This window comes from Cheilinus undulatus, linkage group 16, assembly GCF_018320785.1.
Source record: "Cheilinus undulatus linkage group 16, ASM1832078v1, whole genome shotgun sequence".
Lineage (NCBI taxonomy): Eukaryota > Metazoa > Chordata > Actinopteri > Labriformes > Labridae > Cheilinus > Cheilinus undulatus.
This window is the reverse complement of record NC_054880.1, coordinates 45,236,541-45,248,904: the sequence shown is the minus strand read 5'-3', so window position 1 is coordinate 45,248,904 and position 12,364 is coordinate 45,236,541. Positions and strand designations below refer to the sequence as shown.

General features: G+C 41.7%; 1 protein-coding gene across 1 annotated transcript in view; it reads right to left on the bottom strand.

The window, feature by feature from the left end:
* Nucleotides 1-1,260: 1,260 nt before the first annotated feature.
* LOC121524294 (SNF-related serine/threonine-protein kinase-like) overlaps nucleotides 1,261-12,364 on the bottom strand; it is a 36,800-nt gene continuing 25,696 nt past the window's right edge. The window contains exons 6-8 of the mRNA XM_041809617.1: nucleotides 8,778-8,990; nucleotides 8,317-8,451; nucleotides 1,261-3,928 (exon numbers count right to left, since the gene is read on the bottom strand). Of these exons, the coding sequence (XP_041665551.1) occupies nucleotides 2,605-3,928; nucleotides 8,317-8,451; nucleotides 8,778-8,990 (1,672 nt within the window). The 3' untranslated portion in view covers nucleotides 1,261-2,604. The remainder of the gene's footprint in view (nucleotides 3,929-8,316; nucleotides 8,452-8,777; nucleotides 8,991-12,364) is intronic.

Genomic DNA, 12,364 nt, shown 5'->3' with positions numbered 1-12,364 from the left:
GGCTTGATCTTAGGTGTGCCTTGGGCAAAAAAGGTTGAAAACATCTGGGAAAGGTTAAAATAATTTCTTTAGTATGAAAATATGTTGGGGCTTTTTAATGGACTTGGTCCTTGCTGTCGGGGTCAGAGGTCCTTTCCCTTTACTTTTTTGGTTAATCAAAATCCATTTTGATGCTTATTTGTTCACGTGACCCCTTATTTACAACCAAAATGCACATCTTAACCACTGAAAGTAGAAGATGCACCTTTCCATTAACCTGGCACGCCCCAAACCTTCGATAAACAGCGTTTGGGAAAGTGCAGAGCCTTTAAAAAAACTCGGAGGATGATTGGATGAATGTTCTGTCACATCTTTACAGGCCAATCAGAGAAACAAAACAGGTGATGTCGTTGCTGCTGCCAAGGAATAACATGAACCATGGCGACTGTGGACATGTCAGTGCTTGACTTTTGTCGTCTTTGATAAGAAAACAACTCTCTGCTGTTCTTTGTTTTTCTTTTAACAAAGAAATATCGTCAAGTTCTGATAAAACTGGTGCTTTCGTAGCATCCACACTAATCTCTTCTGCCATAATTGCACCGGCCTCTTGTCGCTGCTTGCTTACGTCGCGACTCCGCCTGCCCGATAGTACTGGCCCTCGTTGCTGGTTGGTTCTGTCACTTTCTAACAGGGCCCAAACAGTTCAGGCGGGAGCTTTGCAAGTTGGATTCCCCAGTGAGAAACACGGAAATGGGTGAATCCATCTGCTTTTTAGGGTTACCTTTCCATGCTTTAAGGCCTCTTAGTGTACAAGGCCAAAGGTTGTTGCTTATCTTTGCTCAGCAGCGATTCCAAAAGTGGGGCGTGTGGCTAACAGGAGGGGGGGGTGGAGGGTGTGGGAGTGATGACAAGGGGCCTAAATAAAGACAACCACTGTTTTTCACAGCTGGGAAACTTTGAGACGACCCTCTGATAAATGTCGAGCTAGCACTGAACCAACAAAAGGCATCATAACGACTAAAACAAAGATGATGCATCTGCCAAAGGGATGCCTAGCAGAAGAAGTTTGTGAACCACTGGCTGACTTCCACACAGACTGTGGCTAACATGCTTGGTTAAAATTCGATAGTCAGGATTTCAGAAAACTGATGTGTGATTCCAAACCCCATTTATTTCTCCCCTCATGACCCCTGCTAATCAGTCACATTCATACTGGCACCACTGGTCATGCAATCAAGAGACTTAAAGGTAAAAGGATCAGACAAGAAACAGACTCCCGACGTCGTTCACATCATTTCCTTTTAATAGATCTCTATCATATACATACAGTACAATATGCTCAAGACAGATTTTATGGCACATCCATTTTTGTTGTACATTTTGCAGTCGCTGGTATTGCTGTGAGGCTACAGTAAAGTGACCGATAGAATCTGTTCCTTAGGTAGATACAGCAGGTGTATTGACCTCAGTGGGTAAGAATAAGGTTGCTACAGCAAAACACATGCACTGTCAGGTTATATATTCCACTAAGGGTGGGTCACACATCCAGTTACACAGAGCGATACTTGCAGGGGCGATGTTATTATGTTCTACTGAAACCCCTCTGTTGCTGTTTTTGTTTTGGAATACGCTACAACAGTGGCTACCGTGAATCCTGGAGTCTACTGGATCTACATGGTTTCGGCTCCACCCAGGAATCCTCTGTGAATATTTATTCTAGTCTTAACTATCAGGATTGAAACCCTTTTAGGCACGTCAGTCTCTGGGTTCAACCAAAACCTTGGACATCCAGTAGGAGTGAAGGATAATGGTGAATAAAGATCTAGTATTCAGGTTTCTACTGCAATACAACTTTACCGTCAATACTACAGGTACAGAGTACTGCTAAGAGCTTATTCACATATGTACAAACTCTGCTGTGTAACGGCGCAGAGAGTTGACAAGTGAGTGTGCATTTTCTTTGAGTCTGCAGAGCATGTTGGAGATAGAAAAATAAAACAGTGATAGACTACAATATACTGTGTGCCAACACCACACATGGAGTTTAAGTGCTGCTGTTCACCCTGTCGTCAGTCCTCGTTTGAATGAAAACAGTCAGAACTTCTCTCTTTCAGTCAGTATAAAAAAACGGATAAAAGGATTGTCTCAAAAATAATTTAAAAAATAATGATATTAAAAAAGAGCATGAAGTACAACAAAAGACCACATGTAACATGATACTTTAGCTTACCCGCTCATCACCTTTCCCTTTAGTCAGCTTATCAAGAAGTGATAAAGGTGTGTGTTTGAATGTGCAGAGTCTGTACAGTAAATATAGTGTTTAAGAGCAGGGATGTGAGCACCTCTTTTTCCATACTTACTGTCTTCTATCTAAAACACACCGAAAGGCTAAAATGTCCCTGTAGTGTCCCGTTTTATCTACTGAAAGTGCTTCACATACTTGGCATGGCACCCAGTCTCCTCCACGGAGACTTGTTGCATCCCTAAATGTGCAAGTGTGGCATTTGGACTTTCTCCAAGTTATCCACTGTAAGTGTTAAAAAAAATGCAAAAAATAATGTGAACTCATGAGTCAAAGGCAGAAGCAAGATGATAAGGATGGAGGAGTGTGGGGATGCCTGCCCTCTAGATAACCTGGCAGCAGCTGTGTGGGGTGGGGGTACAGAGGAGACCCTCCTTGGGGCTTCGGTGGATGTTCACGGACAGAGTCTTGTCGCTCAGAGGCATCTGGAGAACCCGATTCTTCATGTTCCTGTGGTTCTCCCTGGCCAGGTCCAGCTCTCCAAGCCTCAGGGTGCCTGTGCAGGGGCCCTCCAGCAGGGGGTCTGCCAGTGCGTCTCCCAGCGGGGGCTGAGGGTGGTACGGGTTCCCCCTGGGCGAGGGGCCACCCAGAAGCGAGACCTTATCCAGGCTGCCGGTGGAGCCGCCCATGCACATCCTCCACACAGGGCGGTCTTGGGTGTCGCCTCCGACTACATTCGCACTGCCCCCACTGCCTCCCCCACCTCCCCCCGTCAGGTTGTGAAACTGGGAGCTCAGGCACAGGCTCATCAGCTTTAGACTCTCCACTAGGCCGCTGGAAGTCTTAGCTGTGCCTTTGGCTTGGCCTGAACCTGAACCAGGACTAGCACAGTTGGAGGGGCTGCCCTGCCCTGACCCCCTTTTCCCTCCATCCACCCTCACCTCTTCCCTCACCTTGTCTTTTCCATTTACAGTTAGAGTTTCTGGTTTATGGCTTTCAGTGTCATCGTCACTAGTCTCTGGACTGGGAGTGAAAGCAGCGACCGGTGCTTTAATACCCATAGTTTTAGGGGATGACATAAGTGTTAATGGGGATGGTATCCTAGAGTTCAGATTAAGACTGAGGCTAGGTTTGGGTGGGCCGAGTCCATGCAGCTCCCTCTGCTCCTCCTCATCCTCATCCTCTTCCTCTTTATCCTCCTCATGGATCTGGTTAAGAACTGGAGCACTCATACGGGACGTCAGCCGGTTACCAGACGCAGGTGAAGCTGATGACTGTGAGGATGAAGAGGAGGCTTTGCAACGAAGCACCACCTTAGCTGGTAGTGTAGAGGGGGATAATCTGTCTTCACCCCCTTCTTCCTCCTCATCTTCCTCCACGCTGAAAAGGCTGGGACTACGAGGTTTGCAGGGGCCCACTGCGGTCAGAGAACCCAGTCTGAGGGGGTTGGAGTGGGGCTTTGCCATAGGCCTGAGCCCCCTCTCCTGGTTCTGCCGAGCCGGCTGCTGCTGCTGCTGGCTGGGTGCCGGGGTGTTGTTCTCCTGCCGCTGGCTCACATCCAGCAGAGCCGTCTTGGGCCTGGGGCCTTTGTGGAGGCTCTCAGCACTGCGTGCTGGAGACTGTGGCCCCCCAGGGTGGGAGATAGCCGGACCTCCTAAGCCATCGCTGACATCTTGGTGAACGTCCACTCTGGTGGGCCAGGATTGTCTGTAAAGGGTCAAACATAACAACATGAGCTGTAGCAGGCTTAGCAGAAAAAGAGTGTAGCTCTGATTCACAAAGATTATTCAAATATAAGCCATCAAAAAATATATATTTGCTAATTTTCCAACAGCTGAGCCATAACTACAGCCCTGCCCTGTAGATGCATGCATGAGCACTGATTCTTAAACTGCCTTATATCAAACAATGTGGTGGAATCTGAAGCATCTCCTGCTCGTGGGTAAGTTAGCATTAATGAGGGAGGAGGCTTCCACTGCTAGCATGCTTTTGATGCCATTCAGTTTAAGTGTGGACTCAGAACAGAGAAAGGTATCTTTGCAATGTGGAAACGCAATCATAGGTTACTAATCACCTGGGATTCCTTTGAGTGGAATGTTTGACACAGAGAGACAAGCTTAGCTTAACTTAGCTTAGCATACAGACATGAACCTGTTAGCTTGCCTTACTGCACCACTAAGGTTAAAAATATAAAGTATGTTTGTGTACATGCAGGCATGTTTTATAGAGAAATGTAAAAGCACATTTTTACTGCATTTCAACGCCTCAAACAGTTTTTGGATATAGCATTTTTATGTGAGCTAAGCTAATTTGCCTTTGGACACAAGATGTAGTCTAGAATGTTCTTGCCTTGGCTGAATCTACACCGAAGACTCAGAAGATTTAAAAATGTTAATGGGAGATATTATTATTATTAATGTGGTCCTAAGCCAGCTAGCTATTTCACTGTGTTCCAGGCCTTTATTCTAGGCCAGGCCTTCAAACTACTGCTAGCTTTAGCTTCATATTCACTGAACACAAACAGGAAGAATCAGACTTTTAATCCAACGCTCTGAAAGAGACTCTTCCCTAAAGCATTGGACCAAAACTTTACTGTCATTAAAATCTAAGAGTGCGTTAAAAAATTCAAGGATGTGCAATGAGGCCACAGTTGAGTTTTAGTTCTCAGGTTTTTAGAACAGTGCTGAATTTCATCACATGCAGACTCTGTGGATGGAATAGCCAGGGTCCAGTTTTGTATTCCATCTGCTTTTTATTATAGTATATTCTGTTGAAATGTTTTTTTTTTTTAATGTAAGTAAGAGTGTTAATTTTGGCTGCTTTTTAAAACTTATCTTATTTAGATTTAAATTTAGATTAAGATTTAATTCTAGTTAGAATTCATTCATTTTTAACCTATATACCAGTGATCACCAGGCCCCTAAAACTTCCAATCTGGCCCATAAATGACTATTAAATTCAGAACACGTGTTTTTTAGGGTATCCTTTGAATTTATATCCCTATAGGTGTTAAATCGACCCCAGGAATGATCAATATTGAACAGTTTTGATCAGGACTGACTTATGTTTGACCCATTTTTACAGATATGCCCCTGTCAGCCATCAGTGGCAATATCGATGCATGATAAACACACACTCATCAGTCCTGATTTAATCTCAAACTTTTTGTTTCAATTTTCCACATCTGCCTGAGATTTAAAAGAAAAGATCTGCTTCCTGCACGTGTTGCTGTCACAGCACAGCAGAGTCAAACCCAGAGATGGACAACATGGCAACCCTAAGAATATAAAGATAAGATTTTTTCCAGCCTGCTGCAGTCAAGGCAGTGTGGGCTGATCTGTTAAAAATCACATACTTTACCCCTTCAAGATGAGTTTATTAAAAAAAAAAACAACAACTCTGTTTCAGCCCTGCTCAGAACGAGCTGTTTCTGTGTCTGTGGCTTTAAATGTTAATGAGCTGTCTGACTCCGCCCCTCTCAGGATGTGGCTTAATGGATGTGGCTCTCCCGATTGTCCTCTCAGGAGGACAATCAGGAGAGGAGGGCGGAACTTTCTTCCAAGCGGAGAGGGCCAACTGAACCTGGGGGTGGGGCTAACTCCCCACGTGACATCATGAGGGGAAAATCTGAGAACGGCTTGTTTCTGCACAAATTTTCTGAAAGGTGGAGGAAGAGAGGGGGGAGGGAAGTGATTTTTCTAGTAATTGAGGAGATTGTGGGCAGGACAGGGGCACATATTTTGTTAGAAAGGCCTGAAAAAGTGCATTTTGCATAATGTGCCCCCATTAAAACCCTTTAACTCCTGAGCCTCTGGACTCTTTTGCTTATTTTAACCATAAAAGGCCCAGAAAATGTCCTGTGAGTAAGTGCTTTTGCCCATTTTTACAGAATACTAAGAACTTGTAATATCTGGCAGTTATTTACATCTTACTGCATGCTAAAGAGTGTTTTAACAGTTTACAATAAGAATAAAAAAATAAAAGGAGAATTTTATGTTAGATTTTCAGCCAGAAAAGCTGAAATCCCCATAATAACCACGCTGGCTGTGAAACACGACTCCTCAGCTTTCAGAAACCGATAACACAAACAGTTGCATAATTACAGCAATACAAAGTGTGCTTGCCCAGGTGTTAAAGGGTCAATTACATCAAAATATTAATTTAATTTAGTTTATTTGAATGTCTGGTTCCCACAGTGTCAAATGCAGTTGATGAGCCCTGCTTTACAGTTTTAGTCAAGTTTATATAAAAACACACATATTACTGAACCATCAATTCGATATTATAAAGACTACCAACATGTATCATAGACAGAGTGGAGAAATACCCTAAATTTTTAATGTCTCACAGTCAAGCACTAAAATGTTAGTCTCTGTGACAAAAACTACACCTAATTTTCATCAGTTCAATTTTACCTCATCTTAGTTTAGTCTGCAACATGGAAAAACAATAGTCAGCTAACATTTTAGTCATAGCTTTAGTCTACAAAATTAACACTGGTCAGCAAACTTGACAAATGAATATACACAATTTTTAAAAATTTAAATAGTCATTCATTTCTCTAAAAAGTGAAGTGTTCTTGTAGTTTTTAAATCTCCTAAAAATTATATAAACTTAGCACAAAAAGTAAGGAAATGTGTGTTTGGTAGATTATTCTGTTGTTTTAATTATGATTCTTTGCAATAAATCTTATAAAGCTGGAAAGTCTGTTTATGTCTCTTTTAAATTAAGCCACATATGTAAGGAACATGCATTTGTAGGATGAGCAGCAGAGCTGAGTATGTGGGGTGCACCCATGTAAAATTGGCGAGTCTAGAGTGCAGTGCCACGGCGCAAAGTCCTGATCAGCAGGAAGAGATCACGGAAGAACTGCAAGTTCACGCAGGAATAGCATGTCAGCAGCAGACTATTTCACCTTTTTGGGTTAATTTATCATCCCTTCCAGTATAAGTCCATGATATTATTGCTTCCACCATTGAGTGAGTACATCAGGAAGTTAAAAGGTTAATGTTTGCTTAATGGATCTGTGGTTTCATGTAAAATTCTTTGGCTAAATATCCCTAAAAGTTTACTTTTCCTCATCAATGGCACCGTTGTAGCTCTGTGACCCACTGACCTCTCGGCGAACCTTTGCTCTCGCTGCAGGACGAGACGTAATGTTGATATAGTGATGATATTCTATGCCTGTGACTTCCATGGTTGGTGCTTTCTGAACGACAGTGAATTTATGAGGTTTGGCAGCAGTCAGTGCTGAAAATAGACCTGCAGCGTATCTGAAACGAAGCAGAGCTAAGTGTCGGTCCAGGCGTACGCCGTTGCCGGTCTGGAGTGCCGGCTATGGAAATGCTCTGATAGACTAGAGAGGGAGCAAAGAGCTCTGCAGTCCGATTCGCCCAGCGTTCTGTGGCGTGCACGCTGTATCTGGAAATTGGGGGAAAATCTTCTCTGCTAAAAGCAAACAGCTTATTCTGATGTTGCTATCAACTCCTGTTTTGAGCTTCTGGTGCCCCCAGGTGTTAACCATCAGGTGCCTGATTGTCAGTCTCAATGCAGAGAGATATCAAGATGACATTCTGCAAGCAGTGGCAATGCCATATCTTCACAGTCTGGGACTGAACGCCATTACTTTGTGAAGTAACTGTCTTATGTAGAAGATTTTGACTCAGCTCTTAGCGAACAACCCATCACTTTGTTATGTGTTGCTAAATGTCGATGAAGACGTCATTGATTATGATGATATCAAAAAACAAGAAAATACTTCATGTGCATTGCCTCTAGCGCTACATGGCAGCAGGCAGCTGTGCTCTCTTTGTTTTCAGATGTGCATTTGGACAATGCCACTTGTTTTGTAACTGAGACTCTAAATGTCAGTGAGAAAAATAGAAAGTGTCGTGTGCTTGAATTAAAGATGCTAGTGGTGGCATATCTATAACAGTGTTGCTGGCCTGCAGCCTTTTATCTATTCTCAGTCTGTGCTCCAGTCTTTGCTCTGACTGTCCACTTGCTGTCAAACTTGTCTTCCTTAAACTGACAGCACTCCGCTCTGCAGATGCAGCACTTTGCCTGTCTGGAGGAACGTCAGGGTTTGTGTGTACCTGAACTGGGCCTTGCTGGGACTGGGTGATCGTGTCTGGCTGTGCTGCTCCTTCTCTTGTCTCTCCCTCAGCATCCTCTCAGCCAGCAGGAAGTATGTAGCCGTGATGTGGTTGTACTGATTTGACTCGAGAGCCCTGCGAGGACAGAGGGCGGATCCGTTTAAATTCCAAAACAGACAGGTACACACGGACTCACACACTCACAGACATGCACACATTAACAAACGGATCAGGACAAAGCCTGACCGCGCGTCAAAAGGAAGTGACGGGGGAGGAGATTTAATTTGACATGGCATCAGCTCAGGACTGACTGCCAGCTGGCTGTTAATGGCAATTAAACTGCTGAGGACACTCAATTACTCTGAAGTTAGGCTGGTGGAGCGTGGCAAATTTCCTGAGATTACACAGGACAGAATAGCTGCATGTCAAAATACGCCTGGGTGTAAGATAGAAGAACATACTCGGTTATGGTGTCTCGATCTGAGATGCCCCCTAGCACCATGCGCTGGATGATGGAGCCGTGCTCCTCCTCTGACAGGCTGCGATGGGACACCAGAGGGGTGGACAGCTTGGTGGCCGGGGAGGGGTCGACACCTTGAAGCCAGTCGTGGCCCCCGATCTCTTCCAGGGTTGCTCGTTTCTTTGGGTCCCTCTGCAGCATGTGAGCTATAAGGCTGAAGGGAGAAAATAACAAAAACATCAGGAGAATAATCTGGTTTTATTTATAGGCAGTAATACTCCTGAAGGCTTTGGAGAATTATATCATTTTCAGTGGCTGGCATTTCGACGCATCACATGGCCTTTCTGTTTTGGCTGTCCGTGGTATCAGCAAGCATAACAAGATTAGACAAAGGGGATTATACAATAACACAAAGTTTACTCCTGAAACCTTAGAAACCAGCATCACTACTGTTATGCAAACTCAGCAGAAACATGAGCAGACTGACTTGTAAGGCTTTGCTCACTGAGGGAAACTAGTCTGGGAAAGGGAAAATGAAGCCAAATGGTAATGATTAGCCAAACTGTCTGCTGTAGAGCTTTATCAGTTTACACACTGACATGTACTTCAACTTTAGCCCACTGTAAATGTTGAAGATGTGAGGCTATCTGCTGAAATGAGAGGCTATTACCAAAGTCCAGTTTACTCACTTTCAGTTTTACTTCTAACAAAGAGGGTCAGATAAACTGACCTGTTCTAACTGAAATAATGACTCAAGTTTTACTTTTATTTTTGGGCTTTTTATGTCTTTATTTTAGAGACAGGACGGAGTAAAAAATTAGACAGAGACATGTCCTTCCCCACGTCATGGGGAATGACATGCGAGGACGGGGGTATGGGTAGGACTAGAACCCAGGGTGCCTGCTATGAGTGACTGTGAAGCATGTACAAAGTGGCAAATTAAAAAAAGAATGGCAAAGGAAGAGTCCTGGACCTAACAGTATCTGTGAGAGCTCCAAAAATCTTGTAAAGATCAGGCGTGCAGCGTCTTCCATCCTTTCTTCTTGCTATCCTCTGAACCAGGAGTTCCCAACCTGTTCTCTTTAGGGCCCCCATACCCATACCTAAGGAAATCTAACCCTACCAAGACCCCTTTGGAGAAATTGCACATCAATTTTAACTGTTTTCACTGACAAAATCCAAACATAAATGGCCTCCATACACTTGCTGTTGGCAGAAATTCTATACATAAACTATCCATTATTATGGCAGTGTGTTAGAGCCACTATAGGAAAAATATTGAAGAGGATCTGTTCATTTTGAACAAATAACTCGAAATTTGCAAGTTTAAGAACATTTTTATTCACAAGAAAAAATACTTTAAAAGTCATAAATGTATGAGAAGCAATACTTTGATTTTTTAAAAATTATTATTATAAAGTCCAAAAGTAAAAAATTCAACCACTGTTTTCAGTTTGGTTTCTTGTAAATGTTTGAACATTGGTGTAGATTTATGGTTTTTAAAACTTCAAATTTTTGTGTTTTAATGTCAAAATGTAAGATTTTTTTTTCGACTCAAACATTTAAGGTTATTCCATATAAATTAATAACTTCATATCTCCAAAGTTCTGAGTTTGTTTTCTTGTAAATAAACAACTTTATAACCTCACAAATGTTGTTTTATTTCCCCCCACAAAGTTGACTTTTTTGCTAAAAAAATGTATGGATCTTCATCATTTTCTCCTCCGTTGTACAATCAGTTTCTGATTAACATGATTTTAAAAAATAGAGGAAAAAAGTTCAACTGTTTTCATTTTTTTTTTTTTTTTTACTTTACACTGTTTAAAATTTAGTGAGTTTTTAGATGTTTAAATTTAAGACTTTAAATTTGCAATTTAAAAAAAGTAGACTTCTCAAAAATTAACAGATCCTCTTTATTTCAAAAAATATTTTTAGAGGCACTTATATGCCACCATACATTATGTTTCTTATGATTTTAAAAAGAAGGGGGAAAAAGTTCAACTGTTTTGATTTTTTTGTAAATTTTTGACTTTACACTGTCTAAACTTTTTTGAGTTTTAAATTTGCATTTTTTTAAAAAAATGATGACTTTTCTCAAAAACTAAGAAACCCTCTGTATTTCAAGAAATATTTTTAGTGGCACTTTTATGCCACCATACATCATGTTTCTTATCACGTATTTAAAAAAAATAGGAGGAAAAGATGAACTGCTTCAGTATTTTTATAAGTTTTTTTTACTTTACACTGTTTAAAAATTGAGGTTTGAAAGGTAAAATTTAAGCCTTTTTAAATTTACAATTTTTATAAAAAAGTTGACTTTTCTCAAAAATTAACAGATCCTCTTTATTCCAAAAAACATTTTAAGCGGCACTTATCTGCTCCCATACATTATGTGTCTTATGATTTTAAAAAATAAATTAAAAAAATTTAATTCAACTGTTTTGAGTTTTTAATTTTTGACTTTAAATTGTTTAAAAATTATCATTTGAAAACTTAATTTCTTTTAAACAAACAAAAAACACACAATTGGCCCTTCTACACTGCCATACATTCTATTTCTTATCATTCTTATCCAAACAGAAGATAGGCTAATCTAAATTCGACATCAGAGAAGACAGGGCCCTGTGACCCCCACCTGAGCACTGCTCTCAGCTGCAGACAGCGCCTAAGCTTTGGAAACACTCTGTCATTGTTGCTTCAAATAGCTCCACTAAATCATTTCAGCACTGCAGCTCTGACTCCCTGCATGATGAAATAATTTGAGAAGACTGTAAAGAATGAGGTTCTAAGGCCGGTTGAGCAGCACCTTGACTCATCAACATTTACATAAAGAGCTGGCAGAGGCGTGGAGCGTGCTGTCATCACACTGCCCCACTTTTTGAACAAACATTTTGCCCTTCAAACACATGTTGACTTTTCACCATCAGTCAACACCGTTCAACCTCAGCTGCTTGGGGAAAGCTTTGAGAATTTCAAACTTGATCCCAATCTGATTGCAGGAACTCTTTAACCAACAGGCCTCGGTGCACGTGAGTGAATGGTTAGTTTTCCTCTACTCCTCCACCAGCTCCCATCCTCAACTGTACATTTTGTACACTCATGAATGTCATGGCAACTTCAGTAACAAACATCCTAAAATTTGCTGATGATACAGTCATTGTTAGCCGCCTTTAGGGAAGAACAAGGCGGCAGGTCAGCTGTGGTGAGTCATTTTCAGTCGAAGATGACTAATGGTTCTCTTTCTAGCCCGCCACCAGCTACTTTTAGAGCAGCTGACGTTTTGTGGAGAGCTACAAATATCTGGGTATTCTTGATAATAAACTGTATTTATTTTTATTTTATTACATTGTTTCTAAAGGCACAGCAAAGGCTGTTCTTAACAAAAAACTTCCCATGTTTCTCCTGAAATGAGGACCCTTTCTTATAGAACTTTTACTGAATCTGTCTTAAGCTTCTGTATCCTTGCCTGGTTTGGAAACCTAAACTTAGCCAATCAGAATCAACAAGGGAGTACTGTACAAACTGTCGCCAAAATCTCAGGGAGTTGGCAGGAAGTTGATGGCCACTTAAGTCCTAAGGAGAGATAAT